This window comes from Paroedura picta, chromosome 1 (assembly GCF_049243985.1).
Source record: "Paroedura picta isolate Pp20150507F chromosome 1, Ppicta_v3.0, whole genome shotgun sequence".
Lineage (NCBI taxonomy): Eukaryota > Metazoa > Chordata > Lepidosauria > Squamata > Gekkonidae > Paroedura > Paroedura picta.
This window is the reverse complement of record NC_135369.1, coordinates 176499042-176522636: the sequence shown is the minus strand read 5'-3', so window position 1 is coordinate 176522636 and position 23595 is coordinate 176499042. Positions and strand designations below refer to the sequence as shown.

General features: G+C 46.3%; 1 protein-coding gene across 2 annotated transcripts in view; it reads left to right on the top strand.

Annotated features, from left to right (window-relative positions):
- LOC143825054 (beta-soluble NSF attachment protein-like) overlaps nucleotides 1–21123 on the top strand; it is a 29785-nt gene extending 8662 nt beyond the window's left edge. Inside the window, exons 4-11 of one of the 2 annotated variants that reach the window (XM_077313015.1) lie at nucleotides 1315–1361; nucleotides 1511–1588; nucleotides 7126–7181; nucleotides 8155–8239; nucleotides 10525–10629; nucleotides 13760–13828; nucleotides 15987–16037; nucleotides 17127–21123. In XM_077313015.1, coding sequence (XP_077169130.1) covers nucleotides 1315–1361; nucleotides 1511–1588; nucleotides 7126–7181; nucleotides 8155–8239; nucleotides 10525–10629; nucleotides 13760–13828; nucleotides 15987–16037; nucleotides 17127–17231 — 596 coding nt within the window. In that variant the 3' untranslated portion in view covers nucleotides 17232–21123. The remainder of the gene's footprint in view (nucleotides 1–1314; nucleotides 1362–1510; nucleotides 1589–7125; nucleotides 7182–8154; nucleotides 8240–10524; nucleotides 10630–13759; nucleotides 13829–15986; nucleotides 16038–17126) is intronic. The other variant, XM_077313023.1, reaches the window with a different exon arrangement.
- Nucleotides 21124–23595: the final 2472 nt, after the last annotated feature.

Genomic DNA, 23595 nt, shown 5'->3' with positions numbered 1-23595 from the left:
GTTTTTTGTTAGAGCATGATTTGGATCGATTAAACCCAGCTTGAATTTGCAGGATATACATTACCGCACCTTTTTGGAGCCAGCTTGTTGCTCGCATGTGATTTCTACTGGCTTGTCATATTTTTATCCTGCTGTTTCTTCAATGAATTCAAGATGGTATATCTGTTTCTCTCCCCACCCCCCATTTTTACCCTAGCGACAACGACAACCTTGCAAGGGAGGTTAGGCTGAGAGAAAGTGACTGGCGACAGCCACCTGATCAGTTCCATCATTAGATCTTGGGTAATTCCATTTCTGGTTTGATACTAAACCAGGCTGGTTCTGCCAGCATGTGTTGAAGCGGATGATGGTACAGGAGTAGGATCTGCTCACAGGAGGGCCGGTTTATCCATGTAGCACATGTAGTACATGTCACGGGCCCCACACTTCCAGGGGCCCCACACGGTGCCTTCTCCCCATGGATCAAGGCCATAGCCTCTCTCCTTCCCCCTTTATCCTCTTTGAGGACACAGAGTGACATCCCTTTCCACTGTCGGAGCCCCCTCTGCCTCCAGTCTGGCTGCTCTTGCCACAGCTGTACTCTGCTGGGGCTCTGTGAATCCTCCTGCACAGGACCGGTCTGTCCCTTATTCTCAACGGATGGATCATGTGATCAGGGCCTACTTGTGGATGTGTCCGTGTGCTGATATGCGAAATGTTCCGTGTGTGACGGAAGAGGATGCATGAACCTGAGACTTTTTCCACACTGTGTCTAATGTACACCTTCCACATCAGGGTTGTGTGTCCCCAAGCCCTATGCCTCTACAATGCATGCGCTGCAGATGGGCAACCGCTGCATGTGTCCCCGTTCCCTTTGGTTGAAATGGCAGCTCTGTGTGCACATGGCTTTGTGTGTACCAAGCACTCCCCTCCAGTAAAGTATGCTGAGAAACGTCTTTCAAGTAGGGGGCCCCATTCACTCATTTGTTTGCTGTGTTTGTAAAGGACTGTCACTCGGCCGCCTTAGCTCACAGGGCCGTTTACACTCACATCAGTTTTCATTTAAAACAATACTGTATTTCATTTTGTGTGTCTATTGGAGCGTTTGTTGGATAAGGCAAATGGTATTTTGTGTGCATTTGTGTTGAGGGGCTAAAAGGTTTCGTCTCGAATTAAGAGTTCAATAGCCAAGAAGGCTGGCTGTTTAATCTGGAATCATTAGAAACTCCGTCCTTTTTGCTAGAGAGAAAGAATTCAAACGGGGAAAAATAACCATGTTTGCATGACCGAGCTGATTTTATTCATTATTTCCTCTCCCAAATGCATACGATACAGAGGCTATCAACTGCTTAAATGCTGCCATCGATATTTACACAGACATGGTAAGAAACCCTTGGTGCAAGGGTCGGGATCCTGGCGTGTGGCCTTGCTGGTGGGTGTGTCAGCTGTTTGATGACATTGCCTTTGGACTCAAATATCTGGACTGCATTGTCGGGAAAAGAGTACTCAAGTCTAGTTCTTCTCTTCCCAGGGCCGATTCACTATTGCCGCCAAGCATCATATCACCATTGCAGAGGTCTATGAGTCTGAACTGGTAGATATTGAAAAGGTAAGCTGATTTAGTGACTGGAGACTTTTCATCCTTCTTGTATGAGAGCCAGTTTGGTGTAGTGGTTAGGAGTGCGGACTTCTAATCTGGCATGCCAGGTTCGATTCTGCGCTCCCCCACATGCAGCCAGCTGGGTGACCTTGGCCTCGCCACGGCACTGATAAAGCTGTTCTGACCGAGCAGTGATATCAGGGCTCTCTCAGCCTCACCCACCCCACAGGGTGTCTGTTGTGGGGAGAGGAATGGGAAGGCGACTGTAAGCCGCTTTGAGCCTCCTTCGGGTAGAGAAAAGCGGCATATAAGAACCAACTCTTCTTCTTCTTCTTCTTCTTCTTCTTCTTCTAGACATAGGTGTTAATATTAGGGTTATGCACACACACACACACATACAAATCGCCTTAATTCAGGTTTAGGTCTCTGAGCTGGATTGGCTTGGTGGTGGTGGTAGTGGTGGTGGTGGTTCAAACCTCTGTGAGGTGGTGTGAGGGCTTCCCGGCCCAAGGGGGAAGGGGAACCCTCCCCCCTTCCCATAGGCTCCCGCAGGTTTGTATCATCATAGCTAGAATCAACTGTCCATAGAGTTTTCATGGCAAAGATACTGGAGTGGTTTGCCATTTCCTTCTCCAGTGGATCACCTTTTGTCAGAGCTCTCAGCTATGACCTGTCCGTCTTGGGTGGCCCTGCACGGTATAGCTCATAGCTTCACTGAACTACGCAAGCCCCCTTGCCACAACAAGGCAGCGATCCTTGAAGGGGGCTTTTGAACTCTGGTGCTGGAGAAGACTCTTGCGAGTCCCTTGGACTGCAAGGCGAACAAACCGGTCAGTCCTAGAGGAGATCAGCCCTGACTGCTCTTTAGAAGGCCAGATCCTGAAGATGAAACTCAAATACTTTGGCCACCTCATGAGAAGGAAGGACTCCCTGGAGAAGAGCCTAATGCTGGGAGCGATCGAGGGCAAAAGAAGAAGGGGACGACAGAGAATGAGGTGGCTGGATGGAGTCCCTGAAGCAGTAGGTGCAAACTTAAATGGACTCCGGGGAATGGTAGAGGACAGGAAGGCCTGGAGGATCATTGTCCATGGGGTCGCGATGGGTCAGACACGACTTCGCACATAACAACAACAAGCTAGAATCAACGGTTCAACTTCATAATATAAAGACAGAAAGCAGTCTATTTTTGGACCAAGTGTGAGGTTCTTGTTTTACTGAGTATGGAATCAAACTCCTAAAATGTTCAGTCTCAATGGGTTTGTTGTTTGACTGTGAATTTATGGGAACCAAGCTATTTCTTCATCTTTTTACGGTGCCATCATCAGCAAAATTACACCCTTCTAAGCCCACGAATTTCTATGGCCTTAGAAGGATGTAGCTCTCTTCTTACAGGGCCGCTGTTAGACAATCTGTAGTTCTTGCTATACTTTCAGCATAACTCTTGAACACAGAGGAAAAATAGGTTCCTTGGATTTTAAGAATGTTTGTCTTCACTATGGTAAATGGATCATAAAGCTCAGACATGCCACTGGTAGCCCATTAATTTTGAAAATATCAAATTGCAACGGCAGAACAGATGTTGTGTTACTTGAGATGTCACCTGCTTTGTTAGCCAGCGTGGTGTAATAATCTGGTGAGCCGGGTTTGATTCCCCGCTCCTCCACATATAGCCAAGCTGAGTGACCTTAGGCTCATCACGGTCCTGATAGTGCTGCTTTCACAGAGGAGACCTGTCAGAGCTCTCAGCCCCACCTCCCTCACAGGGTGTCTGTGGTGGGGAGAGGAAGGGAAGGCAACCGTAAACCGCTTTAAGGCTCCTTCAGGTAGTGAAAAGCAGGATATAAAAAACAACTTCTTCTTCTTGTATAGTGACTCTGTCAGTAAATTTGTTGGACAGGTTTTTCCTCCTCAGACTGCTGGTATATCTTTATTTATTTTCGTATTTATATACCACTGCTCTCCAATAGAAATTGCAGCAGTTTACAATAAAACAATAAAACCCAGTATAACTCCATAAAAGCCTATTAAAACATTAAACTTTAAACAGTAAACATTAAAACATGGTGATGCAGAGTTCTATCCCCCCTACTCTCTCCCTCTGTCCAACTAGGGGCCAAGAGCTCTATAACTCATGGTTTCTCTCCCCCTCCATGATTCCTTGTTTTTCCTTTTTGGCCCGGCAAATAACACTGGGCCAGAACTCAAAGTTAAGCATGAACCGAATATGGAAGAGTAAGGATATCAGCCTTAATACAAAGTGCTGGCTCGTCAACGCCGTTGTCTTCCCCATAACAAGCTATGGGTGCGAAAGCTCGACCCTGAAGAAGGAAGACAGGAGGAGAATAGATGCTTTTGAATTATGGTGTTGGAGACAAATGCTGCGAATACCATGGACAGCCAAAGTTACCAACAAGATAGTTTTAGAGAGGAGCAAACTAACCATGTTATCAGAAGGCAAGATATTGCGGCTGAAGCTCGCTTACTTTGGACACATCATGCGGTCAAACTGGTTAGAAAAATCACTGATGCTCGGCATAGTCAGTGGCAAAAGGAAACGTGGTCGCCAAAGGATCCGCTGGCTTGACATGATCAAAGCTGATACAGGGATGACCATGAACCAAGGAAAGAAGCAGTCATTGACAGAAACGTATGGCGAAAGCTTTCCTATAGAATGGACGAGGGTCAGACACGACTGAACAGATAACATCTCTGTTGCTCCAGTCTCCACTTCCCTTTGGCTTATGACTTTGCAAACAAACAAACACAACTCAGGCAGCCCTGGTATTGTGTGAGCTGGTTGACTCATAGTGCCTTCCTTTTTGATGCATGATCCATAAAGTATCATAATTGCAAACGGCAAGTAGTGCTTGGGGGACAGCTTTGATTTGACAGGCATTCTTTAATTGCTTGCTAAAAGCACTGGAGGGCTGGAGCCATTTTTTGTCGATATCCCATCCTTGCCGCTCAAGTCAGACTGCATCTTCATTATAACGTTCTCCGTGAGATGCCCTCACTGTGTGGCCTTAAGAATTGGGTGGTTTCTGTTTGTTTGTTTTGGTCATAGTTGAATTAGGTACTTTGTTCCTGAAAATTACATCTTCATCCGTGGGGAAGTTTGAGAGAACCTTTTGCTCAGCCTGCCACTTTTGAGGTGGGGGTTGCCTTCATTGTTTCTTTACTGGTAGGGGCTCATGGGAATTGTAGTCCATGGACATCTGGAGGGCCGCAGTTTGACTACCCCTGACTTACAAGATTTACTTGCCTCTTTTCTGCACACAAAGGCCACCAGGACGATCAACAATTTAAAACAGATGTGATAAGACCACATTTTAAAGCCATTAAAATCACCTCTTCGTTATATACCCTGTAGTTGTGTGTTCCACATATCCTTATCCATGGTTCCGGGGGTGGAACGTGTCTGGCTGTCCAAGTTGGAATAGGGCCAATCAGGGTGCAGCCAGGCTGCATCCTGATTGGCCCTGCCCCTACATCTTCCGCCCTCCCTTCTGGATGCCAGCCACGTTCCTCTCAGATGCACCAGAGACAGAGAGAGACACAGTGCCCTGCCGGACTGAACACGAGCCTTCATTCCCTCCTATCGCTCCTGCTGCGAGGGAGGCAGAGAGAGACACAGAGAGAGCTGCCCCAAGCTGCTGACAGAGACACAGAGAGAGCCGGAGGGAGAGAGAGACAGAGAGAGCTCTATTTACCTGCTATGCCTCCTGCTGTGAAGTACACAAGAGACATGCAGCAAGAGGGAGAGACAGACAGACATAGAGAGAGACCTGCACCTCCCAGTGTCCCCTGGTTCTTAGCGCCCATTTCATTCCTGCTTGCAATGGGTTTTCTTGCTAGTTATATATATTTTTAATGAGGATCCTCTTTTCTCCCTGTTGTTTCTATACATCATTATCAGAAGAGAAAAGCTGATTTTTTAAATACCCTGCTGTTTAACTACCTGAAGGAGCCCAAAGCATCTTACAAACACCTTCCCCTTCCTTTCCCTACAACTGACACCCTGTGAGGTAGGTGGGGCTGAGAGAACTCTCTGTGAGAACTGCTCTGTGAGAACAGCTGTGAGAGATCTGTGACTGGCCCAAAGTCACCCAGCTGGCTGCATGTGGAAGAGTGGGCAGTTTTCCGGATTACAAGCTCTTAACCACTACACTGTGCTAGCTCTCCGTTTTGCAGTACTGTACTGTGCTACTTTCTTGTCCCAGATCTGTCGTAAAACCTAATCAAGCATTTTGCATGATGTCATGAACTCATCTTCCCTTTGGAAGAGATGGGGGGAGGCTAAGTTTTGTGTGTGGCTCTTAGCTGAACCAAATTTCCATGTTCGAAGATGTAAAAGTCACAGTGTAACGGCTCTGTCTAGGAATTTTCTATTCTTAGTCCCATTTCTTCTTGTTATCCCATAGAAATTAAATGCATTCATTCGGATTGTCTTTTCAAAAACTGCTTTTTATACCTCTGGACCGTTTGTTGATATGTCAGCATTCCTTTTCTTTTACTGTTTTCAGTGGGTGTAGTTGTGCTGCGATTGTATGTGCTTCCAAGTTTTTAACTGGTTATAGGCTGCTTCTTGTGGCATGGAAGTATTCTTAGATAAAATATTTGTCAGTTGTTTCTCACTGGCATGAGTTTTATTATCTGTTTGTTTATTGATTTAATAAATATGCTGTCCTCCCTAGCGGCTCAGGCCGTGATCAACAGGAGTTCATTAACAGCAATAAAACAAAACATTAATAAAACATATAAAATTAAAACTACAAACATCTCAGTGCAGCCATGCAATTTCTTTCCGGCGTAGATTGTCAGAAGTAGTTCTCCTTGGGGGAATTATCCAGGGGAGGCCCAGTTGATGTTACAGGATCACTGGCCCCATCTGAAGCTTGGCGGAAGAGGTTGCAGGCCCTGTGGAACTGAGTCAGCTCCGACAGGGCCCTGATCTCCTCCGGGAGCTCCTTCCACCAAGTGGGGGCCAGGATTGAGAACATCCTGGCCCTGGTTGAGGCCAGATGTACTTCCTTGGGGACAGGGACTACCAACCGGTTGGAATTCTCAAGGCCCAATGCTCTTCAGAGAACATAGGCAGTTTTGGTGTCTTCAGCATTGTTTAGTCCAGTGTTGGAGGGCTGTGACATCCCCTACCGCTTCTAAAAAGGCAATTTAGGGCCAAACTAGATGTTGGATTTTTTTAAAGAGCTGGTTCCAGGCAAGCAATAAAAACAGTGACCATTTGGGCTTGGGAAGGCCTTTCACAAGCATGACACGACAAAAGCATATCATGATTTTGACCCAAAGCATTTTTGGGTGAATCATATCCGTGCCCAGTACAATGAAATTTATGAAAATGGTTGTTAACGTGTGTCAGACGGTTTTGGTGCCTGCCATAATTTGCGGAAGTGAGCCTGTTGTCTTTCACCTCATTTTTAATGGAGGGCGTTTCTAAACCGTGATCTTAATCTGCATCGTCTTTCCCCCGGAATGTCAAATCTGAAAATATCATGTTGAAAACAAAACGTATTTAATTCTTTTCTTAGGCTATTGCACATTACGAACAAGCGGCAGATTATTATAAAGGCGAAGAATCCAACAGGCAAGTATTTTAGCGTTGAGAGTATAAATCTGCACGTTATGCTGGTTTTCACTTTTCCCTTCATCAATATAGAATGAAATTCTTTCACTTCTCTCCCTTCTTGTAGAACCATCCAAATCCCAAATTAGTTTTCTTGGATCAGCATTCCCCTGGCCTAGGTGTCCATTTTAGCATCACTGATTCAATAATTCTGGGTCTGCTTTCTGGCTGCCAATTCTGATTTTGAGAGTGGAGTGGGGGTGGGGTTTGGGGTGGGGAGGAGAGGGCCCTTTAGCAGCGTATAATACCACTAGGGGCCAAGCCCATTGCACGCAGGAATACAACAGGCGCTAGATTAGGGAGGTGTACTGGAAGAACTTTGTGGACGGCCTCCCGCTCCCCCCAGGACCTGGAAAGGCTGCAGGCAGCTGTTGGGGAACTCACCGGCAGGGGCAGCTCTCATGCAGCAGGGATCTGCAGCCTCCGAGCCTCAGAGGGAAGTGGATGGAGGAGGGGTGTTCAGGGGTGGGGGACGGAAGTCGGTTGGAGGAGAAGCTGGTTGGAGGAGGAGGCACTCAGGGGCGGGACAGCCACTCTGAGTGGGTATTAAGCGCTGAGTGGCACTTAAGCCATGAGACCAGCTCCTCCTCCAAGCCCTTACCAGAAATATTAAGTGGAACAGATTGTGTCCATCCTTCAAAGTGGCCATTTTCTCCAGGGAAAGTCATATCTGTCATCTGGGGATCAGTTGTGGTTGGCAATTGTAGCCTTTACTAGAAAGGAGACGAATGCCAATCCTTTTCAGTCCCAATGGGGCACAAAATTCACTGCCTGACATTGGAACAAATGTTTTCTCCATCAAACCTATCATGTTCACATAGTTTGTAGCATGTCTTTTTACCAGGGGCTGCATCTGGGCATGCAAACGTTTTTGTATTTATTTTTCTTTCTGTACCCTTCACAAAAATGCAAAATTATGCTTTTTTCCTCCTAGTTCTGCAAACAAATGTCTGCTGAAAGTAGCTGGATATGCGGCTCAGCTAGAGCAATATCAGAAGGCTATTGAAATTTTTGAACAGGTTGGTACCCAACCTTCTGTTTTTTTTTTTTTAATTTTAGCAGAAATTACAGGGGGGAAATAAAGAAGACATAGCACTTGGGGGTGCATCAGACTGTAATCTTTCCTGCAAGCCTGACTGTGGTGCCACACATCCTTTGAGGATAGGGACCTTTGTCCCTTTTTCAGGAATTAGCCATTCAAACCAAGGTTATTCCCTTTTAGATGCATGTTGTGAAGATAGAACCTGGCTGTTACTTCCCAGTTATCTCATCAGATTAAAGTGCAGCCAATGAAGTGCGACCAGTTCAGGTTATCTATTTCATGAAACTCCAAGTCTGCCTTTCAGATCTCCTGATACAGACATCTGTTATAAATGTTTTACCATCTGGTTTCCAAGCAATCAGTGCCTGCAGTATGGCTGTGATTTCCTGTTTTCTCTCTGTAACCATCAAGAGAGAGAGAGTATGCCGTTCTGTGCTAGAGCACCTGCTTCTTCTGCATTTCTAGTTAAAGGGTCACAGGAAGCAGGAAAGAGCTGGCAGGTAGAGGACAGAATGCAGAGAATCATAGTCATAGAATCATAGAGTTGGGACCTCCTGGGTCATCCAGTCCAACCCCCTGCACTATGCAGGACACTCACATCCCTATCGCTCATCCACTGTAACCTGGCACCCCATTGAGCCTTCGTAGAATCAGCCTCTCCGTCAGATGGCTATCCAGCCTCTGTTTAAAAATTTACAAAGATGGAGAAGCCACCACCTCCCGAGGAAGCCTGCTCCACTTTGAAACCGCTCTAACTGTCAAGAACTTATTCCGGATGTTTCGACGGAATTTTTTTTGAATTAATTTACCGTATTTGCCGGCGTATAAGACGACTAGGCGTATAAGACAACCCCCCAATATTTCCACTCAAAATATAGAGTTTGTGACATTACATTATGGGCCACTATGGGCAGCTATGTCTATCCCAACTGAAGTGTACCCAGTGTATAGGACGACCCCCCCACTTGGAGGCATGTTTTTCAGGGGGGAAAGTAGTCTTATACACCAGCAAATACTGTAATTCTATTGGTTCTGGTCTGTCCCTCTGGGGCAAGAGTGAACAACTCTGCTCCATCCTCCACATTGCAGCCTTTTAAATACTTGAAGATGGTTATTAGATCCCCTCTCAGTCGTCTCCTCTCCAGGCTAAAAAGACCAAGCTCCCCCAACCTTTCTTCATACGTCTTGGTCTCCAAACCCTTGAGATGGCAGTTTTTTGTGTTAGGTTATGTTTTGTTACAAATCTGAAAGCTGACACTGTTACAGCTTTTATCAAGAACTGGCCAATGACAAGTATGTCTGAACCAAACTTGAGTGATGGCCAATTCAAATAAAGAAATTCTTGTGCTCTCCAGGTGCCTGGTGAGAGGCACTGAGAGCGAATTCTAACCTTTCTTCTTGGCTTAGAAAGCTGGCTTCGTTGGATGCCTGTAGAGGCAGCACTCTGGGCCCCATAACCTGTTGGAAATAGTGTGTTCATTTCCTGCAATTAGCCAACTGCACAGGGGTGTAAAGCAGCAGGAGAAGCGTCTCAACCTCTGGGGGAGAGAGTAGGCAGTCAGATAGTAAATTAGTAATTCATTGCCTAGTAGAGAGGGATATTATAGTGATATGAAATTTTTAATGAATGTATATGAAATAAATGAAGTATGTATGTATTCTAATAGGTTTTAAACCACCTCAAGCCTCAATTGGGGAGAGGCAGTTAAAATATAATAATAATAATAATAATAATAATAATAATAATAATAATAATAATAATAATAATGGTCTGTGGGTGGGAAGATGACAGAGACTCCTTTTTCTTTTCAAATTAATTACAATTCTGTTGTAAGTTATCCATTTCTAGATAGGATAGTGGAGAGATAGAGCACTAATCTATTCTAGCTAACTAGGGCGGAGAGAGATGTAGGAATCATGTCATGTGTACAGGAGAGAGGGAGGGAGAGGGAGAGGTATTGAAGCCAGAAGGAAGGAAGTTGCTTCCTAAGAATAGTGTTCTCTACACATCAAAGAGATAGTGATAAAGACAGGAAGGATCTTCTGTGTCCTAGCCTATCTTTCTCTGATAGCCCCCCTCTGGAGTCTGAGGCTAAAGAGACATTGCAAAAGTCCTTCACTTCCAATGCATTCTGCCTGAAAGACATTGTATTTTTGATTAAAGGAGAGGAAATCTCAAGGAACCAGATGAAAAAACAGTGACATGAGAATGCAAAAAAAAAAAAATCTAGCTTTGACTTTAACTTGTTTTTGTCCCTTTAGGTTGGAACAAGTACTATGGATAATCCTTTGCTCAAGCATAGTGCAAAAGATTATTTCTTTAAAGCTGCCCTGTGTCACTTTTTGGTTGATGAACTGAATGCTAAGGTGAGCGCACCTTAATGTTTCATGTATTGTATATTGGATGGCATTAAAAATTGGGCAGCATCTATTGATCAAGACAGCAGTGATCTACTCTTTGCAGTTCTTTCTGCGCAGGACATGCTAATTATATCAAACCTCCTATTCAGGCTTGATTTTCACTTCCTTGCAGTTGGAAGGGGAACTGTGTTTTAACCCTGTCTTTGTCCATGGAGTTTAGGGTGCAATCCACAGTTCTCCTAGGGTTGCCAACTCCAACTTGGGAAATGCCTGGAGGTTTGGAGGGCAGTGCCTCAGGAGGGCAGAGTTTGGGGGAAGGGAGGGAGCTCAGAGGACATGTGAGGCCATAGAGTCCACCTCTGAGGAAGCTGTTTTTTATACCCTGCTTTTCACTCCCTGAAGGCGTCCCAAAGTGGCTTATGAACACCCTTTCCCTCCTCTCCCCACAACACACACCCTGTGAGGAAGGTGGGGCTGAGAGAGCTCCGACAGAACGGTTCTGCGAGAATAACTCTAAGAGAACTAGGACTAGCTCAAGGTCACCAGCTTGCTGCACGTGGAGCCAGTGGGGGATCCAACCCAGATTAGAGTCTGCTGCTGTGTAACCTATACAACTACACCGAAGCTACCATTTCCTTCCGCAAAGCAGATCTCTTCAATTCTGGAGGTCATTTGCAATTCTGTGAAAACTCCAGACCCCATGGTCACTATATACCTTCCCCCCTTTCATTTTCATGACATTTCTGCATGCTAAGTTGAGAGAGTAACCCCTGGGTGATGAACCCTCCCACGGCACAATTTGGTCTGAAAACCCTTTAATACTCTCTTCCTATTTGATCAGTTCTATACCCTGGAAATACTGAGTTTTGTTTTCAGTTTGGCTATAAAAACAGCCTTGGGTTTGGAGCACTGAAAAATCACATCGGCACATTGCACAGCTCTCCTGCCTGTTTCAATCAATCCGACACCAAATCTTATAATTTTACATTTTGTGTCTCCAAACGAGCTGTGCATCTCTGATTTTGTGACTTGGATCGTGGTTCTGTTTTTGAGGAAAAAAGCTTGTGATAGGCCGAGGGATGAACGAGAGATTATGTGGGAGAAGTGTGAACAGTTTCCTGCAGATGGTTTGTTTTTACTTGGAGGCTATAATAAGGGATAGAAGGATGTTAAGGGGGAGCGGTTGCTTACAGTTTTTCAGCCAGAATTCACTTTGCCCCTTTCATAGACTGCTTCCTTTCTTGTGAGTGGGGCAAAAGATACAGGGCTCCTTTGTCTTCTCCTCTGCGGTGAAAAACGCAGCTACAACTGTTGCAATGATGAAATGAATAAGTGGTGGGAACAGCAACTCCTGTTCTCCAAACCATTATTCTGCTGCTGGAACTAGTAGACACCAGTAGCTGTTTTTCAGAGGAAAACAAAACCAACCTTAAATTCCTATTGCTAAGTAGGCATGCCAGCCTCCAGGTGGAACCTGGAGATCCCTTGGAGGTCCCAGGGTCCTTTTGTTCCTGGCTCCAACCTAGTTGAATGAGCTCCTGGCTGAGTTGCGGGCCCTATGGGAGCTTTCAGCATTCTGCAGGGCCTGTATAACTATGGTTGAGGCTGGGGGTAGCGAGGAAGAACTGTGGGGCCCCCTGGTGTACCCAGCAGTCAATTGTCACCGTGACCCTCTTTATTTCCCCCTAGAGTTTTTTTTTTTTTTTGTGGGGGGAGGGAGGTTGGGGAAGTTTTACTGTCAAGTTCTGTTTTTATTGTAATTTTTGCTGTCCGTTTTAATAGGGTTTTATTGGGGTTTTACTAGCCACAAGCCAATAATAATAATAATAATAATAATATAATCTCCAGACTGAAGAGATCAGTTCCCCTGGAGAAAATGGCTGCTTTGGAGGGTGGACTTCCTAGCATTCTGCTCCACTGAGGTCCCTTCCTGCCCCAAACCCCACCCACTCCTGGCGCCATCCCCAAAGTCTCCAGGTCTTTCCCAACCCAGAGCTGGCCAGCCCTACTGCTAACTCATCTTTTGTATACTGTCTAGTTTGGCTCTGTGGAGTGGGACGTCCCAATTTGCAATACAGCCCACCCCAGCCGCCAGTTATGCAGCTGTTTTAAAGAATAGTCAGTTAAGAATTTAAATAATTGCTTTTCAGGCTTTAGTAACGGGAAGGCAGCAGTTCATGCTACAGATTTGTTGTCCCGCCATGTCCTTTGTCCAGAAGATTTCCCCTCAAAAATTAAGTTTTAAGAAACTCTTCTCTAGCATTTCCTTGTTATCACCTCCGTCTGAGATGACAAAATGTTCCCATGATTACGTGACGGTTTATAGCCAGTGGGAAGTCTGAAATTTCCAGATACAAACCTATTCACAAAGGGGAGTCACTGAAGAATGCAGAGAACTAATGTAAGGAGTTCTGCTAGGCATAGTATGATCTCCCAACTGGAGGTCCCCCAAATTGAAACAGAAAGCGTTCTGCACTTGATTGGGGAAGCTCAGAGCGGGGAGGGGAGCAGTGGACGTGAAGCTGCTTGCTTATTTTTCTTTTCCTGAACAGGTGGGGTGGGAAGAGACAACAGCAGAATCACAGAGAAAAATAAATCTCTGCTGAGAGAAGTGCAGGCTTCTGGAGCGTAGTCATTTTAAAACAGAGCCCAAAATGAGGGCAAAAAAAAAAAGTCTTGGGAGGGAAGTCTTGCAACTGGGAACCAGGAAGTCTTTGAATTGATGCCCTGACTAATCAGGGACAGACTGCTTTGCAACATCAGTGTTGGAGGCATGGGCAGGAAGTTAATCTGGCAACATGCAGAACATCTGCACTTATACTGGGGACTTTGAAAGCCAGTTCTTCAAATATAGCAACTTATATCCACTCCTGGATATCACAGGAGAAAGGTAGGGTCACCGCAGATCGATCATGGATGTTGCAGAGGGAAAATCTAAAGTGCCCAAAATCAAAATGGAAATCGAAATACAGTGCAGACGGAAGGGGTTTATTCAGGCTGGGAGAGGATAAAAAGCCAACTGCAGACTCGACCCTTGTTACCATGGTGAGAGTGTCCCAGTGAAACGTTCATAATGACATCAAATATACTCCATGGGATTGAATGGTGAACTTCAGAAGCGGCTTCTCTCTTCCAGCTTGCTCTTGAGAAGTACGAGGAGATGTTCCCGGCATTCTCGGATTCAAGGGAGTGTAAACTATTGAAAGTAAGTGACTTTGCCTGCCGGCCAAAGAGCTAGGATTAGAAATAGCACACGAAGTTTCATGTGCAGACTGAGAAATACAGGAGGTTCGAGATTGAAGATGGTAATCCCAGAGTACATTTTAAAACTATAATCTTTATTATCTGGATTTGAGGAATTACAGGACAACTGAATAAGATTTTAGGAAACGCCTTGTCTCGGGCGAGTGTGGGAGACCCTCGTGATCACTGATTATGAGACACCTCTATGCCTAAGATGAGATGAGCGTTGGAATACAGGCCTGCAGAGTGTGTTCTCCCTTTTACCTAGCAGGCTGCGCAAGCCCCACCACTCCACAGACGAACCCTTTTTGGGGACGGAGTGACACCCGTGATCAATCTCACCCCAACCGCTAGGCCTGCTGGGCTCCATGGGAGGGTGGTATCAGTGGGAGCCCCACGGATGTTAGCCTCTATTAGGGATGCCAACATCACCCGCACAGCGGGGCAGCTCCTCCCCCTTTGAGGAGCCGCTGCTCAGCGGGCACCCAGCCTCTTAAGGAGGCCCTTCGATACCGTCCGAGCCCGGCATGCAGGCGTGGTCTCTCCCATAACTAGGATCCGCCCCTTACCGACACCGCCAGCTCTGACAAAGAACATGAGTAATAACAAAACGCTGTCCAACAAAATAATTGCATCATTCCCAGTAGGTCAGAGGGAGGGAGGGTGGGAAACAGTCATGCGCTGGGAGCTGCGGGACAAAGCGGGTCTCCCGCGATGGCTCCCAGCTAAATAGTCTGGCTTCGCCCCTCTCCCACCACGGCCAGGTGAGCCCACACCTTCCTGCTTGTGCCATGGGTGGGTGCGGGGAGGGGGGAGAGACTGCCATATTCTGAATCTTATCCAGCCTCCCTAGATTGCTTGACAGTTCTTAAGTATAGAAGTGTCTTTATGTCGGCTTGCTGAATCTCTGCTTCAACAGCAGAACTTCAGGGACATTATGGAAGGGTCCTGTTGGCTGAAAGACTTTGTAGCTGTGATTCAAAGTGACTAGACTCCTTGCTCCATTGTTTATTGGACTGCCTGAAATGCTTACAAAATCATTTCTCCCTCCCCTGTTAAAGGATATGTTTTGTCTCCCATTTCACCAAAAGTTGTAAATTCTTCTGGAAAGAAGGGATTGTAAAATTACGGTGGCCACTGCAATTTTTTTCTTGCATATAATTAGACTCCCCTCCAAAACTAACCAGGGTTGGCCCTACTTAGCTTCCATGTTCTGATGAGATCAGACTTGTCCGGGATATCCAGGTCAGGTTGCTAGACTGCTGGTTATAATAATAATAAACCTTTATTGGCCTAAAACAATAAGAGGCAAATACAGCCAAGCAGGGTAATAGGGTAAAACAGGCTAATATTATAAACTAAAACAAAATAAAATAGGCTGATTTAAAACATCTTAGTTCTGGCACGATAAATAACTGCTGGTTTTATTGGTACAGTATATATGCAATCTTGCATCAATAATGTCTCTAGAGCAGTGGTCCCCAACCTTTTTATCACCAGGGACCGATCAATGCTTGACAATTTTATTGAGGCCTGGGGGGGGGGGTAGTCTTTTGCTAAGGGACGTCGCTGCCGCCTGAGCCCCTGCTCCGCTTGCTTTCCTGCCGGCGCCCCTGACTTCCCGCCGCTTGCTGGGGGGCACTGCCAGCAGCAGCTGTGCAGTGCCATGCCGAGGAGAAGCCCCAGCCATGGCGGCCACTGGAGAGAACCAAAGGTGAGCCGGTGGCAGAGTGGCAGGGCAGCCCCCGAGGCAGCAGCCGGGGAGGAGGACAAGGAGGAGCCACAGCCCGGTACCAAATGATCCACAGACCGGTCCCAGTCCCCGGCCTGGGGGCTGGGGACAGCTGCTCTAGAGCATTATATATTACTGAAAAGTAAATCTATTCTAAATTAATGGAGAATTTTGAACAAAAAAAGTCTGTCTAAATATTGAAAGCCCCGGTTCAGCTACAACAGTCCACCTTCCATGAGAGCCGGGGTCAAATGTTAAATTCTGCAATCTAATCTCTAAACGTTTTTCTGAAGAAGCGTTCGTATACATGAAAGCTCATACCATGAATAAGACTTCATTGGCCATAAGGGTGCCACTGGACTCAAACTTTGTTCTGTTTTTCTGCCAGAAATTGCTGGAAGCTCACGAAGAACAAAACTGTGAGGCGTACACTGAAGCAGTAAGTAGACCTCTTACTTATTACACAGGTCAGGTCTTAATAGATACATATAGTCTTCTGGCAATGGCTGTGAACTAGGATTGCAAATCTGCTGGATTGTGTCTGTGGAGTTCTCCCAGAACTACGCATGATCGCCAGACTACTGGAGCTCGGCTTTAGCTTCCTGCCCTCCATCTTCCTTGGTCTGCTGACAACTGTCCTGCTTTAAAACCTGTGTAGTCATAACTCTCTTTCTGGACATGCCAGTGCCTCACACTTGCCATTCACTGCACACTATCAGGAATTAAACCTCATGTCCTTCGTCCAAGATGCTCGTACATCTCCTACAGGGTGGATGGGGTCAGGGTGGGGGGGGAGGGGAAATGGAACAGTACTTTTATTTTAGAGGATGCAGGGACTGCATGGACTGAAGGTGCATGATGCAGGTATGCTTCCTGTTCCCCTGATTCCGGGAATATACATAGACACTCAAGGCTGCCTTCTTGGTCCACCAAAATCAGTATTGTCTGCATAGACTGGCAGGGCCTCTCCAAGGTCTCAGGATCTTGCTTAAGTGGAGATCCTGAGGACTGAACCTGGGACCTTCTGCGTGCCAAGCAGATGCTCTACTGCTTAACCACTGCCCCAGCCTTTTCCAAAGCCACTTGGGCCGGAAGAAGAAGAGCCGTTTTTTTATACTCCACTTTTTCACAACCTGAAGGAATCATAAAGCGGCTTACAAACACACAGCAGACACCCCGTGGGGCTGAGAGAGCTCTGAGAGAAGTACTCTGCAAGAACTGGCTCTAGGTCACCCAACTGGCTGCCTGTGGAGTAGGGACCAAACCTGGCTCTCCAGATTAGAGTCCGCCCCTTTTAATCATTACGCCACATTGGAAGAAGAAGAAGCTGAGAAATGTCTGTTTTTCTATAGCGTATTAGAAAGAGTTGGTTCCTCCAGCTTCATGCCCTGCCCGCTTACGTTTTCACTGCTCTTTAAGTTTGATAGTCATGTCAGTTCGAATAAAATAAGCAATATGCCGAATATGAAGTGTAAGAATTAAGCTTGCCCTTTGTTTTCTAACACTCGGTGCTTATCCCTCTGCCTAGGTCAAAGAATTTGATTCAATATCCCGCTTGGATCAGTGGCTCACCACCATGTTGCTGCGCATTAAAAAATCGATTCAAGGAGAGAGCGAGGGGGATTTAAAGTGACCCGTCCCGTGTGCCTTGTGCCGTGTCTGTTGAAGTTACTCTGTGTTGTGGCCCGGGACCGTTATGGGATACTCGATAAATGCTTCTCGCTTCACTGACTGGTGTCTTGTTCAGTGCTCTGTAGTGGCTCGTGCTGTGGCATCTAAGAACATGAATTCTGCATTTGTAAGTCAGATTCTTTTTTAAACATCTAACTATAAAGATGCAGAGCCTGATCTTTCTTGCCGGTTTACCTGGAAGCGAATCCCACCGATTCCAGTGGAACTCGCTTTTATGTAATCGCGTGTAAGATTGTAAACTCACCGGAGGTGAAACGCTGACCATCTTGAAATGATGCTCTCGTAATATGAGTGGCCATGTCTCCCCACTCTCCCTGCCTCTGCCAGATGTGTTGTGGTTTTGAATAAATGTTGATCTGTAACAAGGGGGGCCTAACAGTGGCTCTCCAGATGTCCACGGACTACAATTCCAATGAGCCTCTGCCAGCATGCTGGCAGTCCATGGACACCTGGAGAGCCACAGTTCGGCCACCCCTGATCTATTGTTCATTTGGATCCTTTGGGATAATAACAACAACCTATAGGGGAGCTTTGTTTTCTTTGTGTTGTTGAAATGTGTGTCCTTTTTTTGTGCGGGTTCGCATTTGTGCAACTTGATATGGTTGAGTCACAGCACCACACTGAATTGAGTCACATAAAACACGCAATCCCCTTTCAGGTAAACAGTGAGCTTCCTCAGGCACAAGCATAACACGATTTCTGAGTGCATCTGGTCCCGTGGCATCTGTCCCAATGTAATAGAACTTAGGGATGGAATGACTTGTTGGTTCTGATCAAGTGGACAATTGAAAAATGTTAAATGTGGAAGTCAGAAATGTTAATTTCGAGACTCCTGTTATGAAAAGGGACCATATATCTGAAGCATTCTCTCTATGACGACATTCATTCCAGGTCAAAATCTACAGGGCAAGAGGCAGGATTTCCAAAGTTCTCCAGCTAGGGCTGCCAGCTCTGGGTTGGGAAATATCTGGAGACTTTTGGGGGTGGAGCTGGGAGTGGGTGGGATTTGGGGTGAGGAGGGACCTCAGTGGGGTATAATGCTATGGAGTCCAGCCTCCGAAGCAGGTGATTTCTCCAGGGGAACTGATCTCTGTCGCCTGGAGGTAAGCTTTAATCCTGGGGGGTCTCCAGTTTCCACCTGGAAGCTGGCACTCCAGTCTCCACCTGTTTTAGTAGCAGGTTCAGAAATGTGAACAATGCCCGTTTCTTTCAAAGAAACAAAACATGTTCTCATTTGGGTAGATTTCCCGGTTCTGCCATCAAGGGATGTCAGTGAGCGCAGCTGGAACTGAAGAAGCTGCTGATTTTTTTATACTCCGCTTTTCACTGCCCGAAGCGGCTTACAAACACCTTTCCCATCCACCATCCTCTCCCCACAACAGACTCCCTGTGAGGTAGGTGGGGCTGAGAGAACTGTGACTAGCCCAAGGTCACCCAGCTGGATACAGAAGGAGGGGTAATTAAATTCGGTTCTTCAGATTGGAATTCACTGCTGTTTAACCACATACTAAGTTGACTCTCAATTGAGGGGTTTAAGAGTTGGCAGGTAGTGAGAGAAACACCGATGATCACGAAAATGGTTTTTAAGGGTCTCTCTTTATGAAGTTTCTACTTGGTGTTAGGAGTGGTGGTCTCTAATCTGGAAAACTGGATTTGATTCCCTGCTCTTCCACATGCAGCCAGCTGGGTGACCTTGAGCCAGTGACGGATCTCTCAGAGCTCTCAGCCCCACCTCCCTCACAAGGTGTCTGTTGTGGGGAGAGGAAGGGAAGTCAATTGGAAGCAACTTTGAGACTCCTTCAAGCAGGGTATAAACCAACTCTTCTTAGTTTTCTTTTTATTTGTTTAGAAGATAATTATGCCTCGCTCAAAGTGGCTTGCATTACTTTTCCTTCTGCTGTGCTCTAACTACTCCACCAGGCTGGCTCTCTTATTCATCCTTTAGTCTGTGGCCCAGCCTTTTCTTTAGGTCCCTGAAACATTTCATGGTATTGTTTCTTTCTGACCATTCTCCTCTGCTGGGGGCCTTTTATGCACATCCCATGTCCAGTCTTTTGACTGGTCCTCGCTGTGATGCTTGGTAGAGCCCTTCCACTCATTGATGTTCTTTAATAAGATTGCTTCCTTTAGCCCCCTTGCAAAAAATTCCTTTTGATATGGGTGGGTTTTCTTTTGAGCACGGGGTTCTCGTTGAATGAGAGATGTGCATGACTGCAGAGATAGGCTCTTCTTGGGGCAGGCTGAAGTGGTAAGACTCCTGAGGGTGTATCCACTTAAATACACCATTCATTCATTCACTCACTCACTCACTCACTCACTCACTCACTCACTCACTCACTCACCGCTGCTCTTTGCCAGCCAATTTGCTGTGGCTAACAACAAATGTAAAATACAGGATTAAAATGATTAACCTAAGCACAATATATTAAAACGTAAGAAATTCCCCCACCCCTTGTACATTCCTCCCCTCCAGTCCCCCCTCCAGCTGCCATTCCTAGGTAGATGATGTCTATCAATACTTCCCTGCATTAAAATTTCATCCCAGTGCAAAACGAGCACAGCATGGGAAAGACTGTCCGAGGCCCTTTCAGATAGCTTGTCCCAGTTCTTTACTCACAAGAAGTCCTGACCTGGATAGCCCAGGCCAGTCTAAAGGATTCTGTCATATCTCAGAAGCAAAACAAGGTCAGCCCTGACTAGTATTTGAATGGGGGGCCTCCGAGGGACATCATGGGTCACGAGATGGAGGCAGGCAACGGGAAACCACCTCCAAATGTCTCTTGTCCGGATGCCAGAGAATCCTACGATCTCCAGGCTAAGGTATGCACGATGTACGATAAATAATAATTGCAAGGAGTTTGTTTTTAATATGGGGAAGAAGGAGGACTTGAAATCGGCATGCCCGGCTGTACTGCAAAATAGGTAGCCGTGTTAGTCTGTCTTAGCAAAAGAAAACCAAAGTTCTACAGCACCACAATGATATACATGTATGCCGATAGGAACTTTTGTGAGTCCCAGCTTACTTCTGCAGATAGGTGAAAGGGAGGTTGTTCTGGGAAATTCGTCTTACGGGAAAGTCCTCTGGACGAGCACAGCCCATTCCACCCTTGTGAGAACCCGCCACCTTATTCTCTTGCACAAGTAGACCAGGCCCTGCTCTTTGGAGTGGATCCAGTGCGAGCGAAAGGAAGCCGAGTGTGGTGTGCAATGCCCCCACCAAACACCTGCAGCCTTCCCCGTCCTACCTGCAGAGTGAAATCTGATTCCAGTGGCACCTTTAAGACTCACAAAGTTTCATTCTGGACACCTGCTGCTTCTATCTGCCGTGCCCCATGCTTCGCCCCAACAGTGCATTTGGTGACCAAACAGATCCTTGGGAAAGTGAGATACACACTATCCCAGTCACTTGTTTGTGGGTAAGAAGAGTGCAGAAACCGCCCCTTCCTTCCCCATCGGTGGCTGCCCTCATTAAAACTCCCTACACCAGGGCCCATTCTGCACGCGTTGGATAATGCACTTTCAGTGTGCTTTTGCAGCTGGACTTACCTATGCAGAACAGGAAAATCTACTTCTAAAGTACTTTGAAAGTGCATTATACAACATGTGCATAATTGACCCAGTTATCTGTTGAAAGGCACACGGGGACAGCCTGCTTCTGCTCACGCGGGTCTTGCAGATCAAATTCGGTGTCGAGAATCCCAGCTTTGGGCAGGCATTTTGCAGATGCACTCTATTCCTGAATCGCTTACAACACACCTGCCTGTGGAAGTGTCCCGTATCTGTAACCTCGGCGCACCTGCAACCCTTGTCTAATAAACTGTGCTGGTATTGTGGCTCAGGAGTCTGTGAAATGATAGCGACCATGAAGTACGGACTCAGTCCTCGCTGGCATTACATCCGAGGGCAACACAGGGACGGTGGTTTCGAAACGTTCTGCGGAGGGAGGCAGCAAACCTCTTGTCGGCTCTCCCGGGTCTGTAGGACAATTCGGTGCTAGGCATGAAGGATACGGCCACCAGCGCTGCTCTGGGTACGATCCTTCAACAGAGCCGTGCTGTGGCTGGAGGTGGGAAAGGGCTTTTATAGAATTCCTTGTGTTCTGCGCGTTGCCGGTTTGTCATGAGATTTGCCATTAAAGACTGCGCTGCCCATTATGGAGGTAACTTTGTTTCAGTTAACCCCGCAGAATGTGTTGGCTTTTGCCGACCATTGTCGTGGCAATACCAGAACGAGAAAAGGATAAATATATCGGCTCACCTTCTGCCTGCATAGGAGGCATGCAGTGAAAGCACTGGCGTGTCACAAATATTTGGCAGGTAGCTTTTTTTTTTTTGCAGTATTTATTTATTTATTGTATTTATATACCGCCCTCCCCTGAGACTCAGGGCGGTTAAAGACAGTGGGTTAGATCCCACAGGTGGAATGAAATTTTCTTACCTTCCCCTGCCTCACTGCTGCCCACCGAGTCTCCCAAAATGCTGCTCTTTGGGGACAGGGGACCCTCACAAACGGCAATGATGGGTGAGTTGGGGGTCTGGGGTGAGAAGGATGAATTGCAAAAAGCATTGCCCTTACTTGGGGGTGGGAAGGGGGTAGACCTTTGGATCCAATCCTGTGCTTTGCAACTGTCTTCTATGTTAAGTTGTGCTAGAAATGGACCTTGGCACTTAAGACATTTTAGTGTGTTTTTTTCCAAATTCATCCTGCATAAGGGCCCTTTGAAATGGAATCAGGGTCAAGGAAGCCCACATTCCCATCTCTATTAGATACACAGTTTGGGGAGAAAATTTCCCCTTTTTGCATCCTGTAGCGCTCCTGTGTGCCTCTGTTTACTATTAAGTAGACAAAAAAAATTTCAAGCTGGCGATGGCAAAAACTTTATTCGAACAATAGAGCGAGTTCCTAGGTATAAAATCTCGTTTTCATTTTTACTTCATCAGTGAACTGTAACAAAATGTTCCTTAATAATTTGCTTTTTTGATGTAAGTTTTAATATAAAATGTATATATTTGTTTCCATATTTAGGTGGTGTGTTGAAGACTTTGTTAGTATCCTTGAAAAAATCAATTAAGAAATAAGGTAGAAAACTATTTTAGTTATATAACATCCTTATCCATTGTTGTTCCTCTGTATATTTATGAAACAGCCTAGGTCCAGCTGTCCAAGTTAGAATAGGGCCAATCAGGGTGCAGCCACCTTTGTCCTGATTGGTCCTGCCCCTGCAGCTCCCGCCCTCCGTCCCTGGACTCTTAACCTCTTTGCTCTCAGACGCCTCAGTGCCTGGAGCCAGCAGCAGGTAAGGGGAGAGGGCTCTGGGCAAAGGGTTGTGGTGGAGGCCTTGTTAATGAGGGCCTCTTGGCCTGCTAGGCTGGCCTTGCTAACAAGGGCCTTCCGGCCTGCTAGGCTGGGCCTGCTGACTGCCTGCTAAGGAGCTCTGTTCCGGCCCTGCTAACAAGCTGCCCAGCCCCCACCCACCCCACTTGATCTGGCTGCGAGCTGCGGCCCAAAGCCACCTTAAGCTGCCTGGCCGGGGGCCGGGACCTTTTAAAGGCCTGTTATTTGGAACGGGCTTTGAAGCTAGTTCATATATATAATGTTATATAAGGTCTGCACGAGGACACGATTTACTTTGATTTTGTTCTATTGTTTGAATAAAGGTTTTGCCATTGCCAGATTGAAAAAAAAATTTTTTTTTTGTCTACTCATCTTCTGACCGGTTGTCTGCTTCTGTTTGCTATTAAAGCTGTGTGTTGGCAGGAATCATTCACTGGGGTTGCGATTATAACTTTGCAAGTAAGATTTGGTAGAAAAATATAGTTTCTATTGTCATGGGAATATAAACGGCTGGTTTTTTATACCCCATTTTTTACTACCCAAAGGAGTCTCAGAGTGCCTTACAATCGCCTATCCTTCCTCTTCCCACAACAGACAATTATAAGTGAGGTAGAGAGAGTTCTGTGACTAGCCCAAGGTCACCCAGCTGGCTGCATGAGAAGGAGTGGGGAATCAAATCTTGTTGTCCGGATTAGAGGCCACCATTCTTAAGCACCATACTGTGCAGGCTGGACCCTGCCAAGATGGAGGCATCTACCATCAGCACTTCAGGGAAAAATGACAAACAAATCTAGCCTTCATCAACCATTTCCGACTATCATGGAAATGAATAGAACTAGTGTGTTGTAGTGGCCTGGGCTTCAAATCTCCACTCTGCCACAAGAACAGAAGTACCCCAAAATTTTTTGAGTGCTTCCAGGACAAAGATTGCCCTTTCAGGAAGGCAGCTGCTTTATAAAGTTTAATAAAAA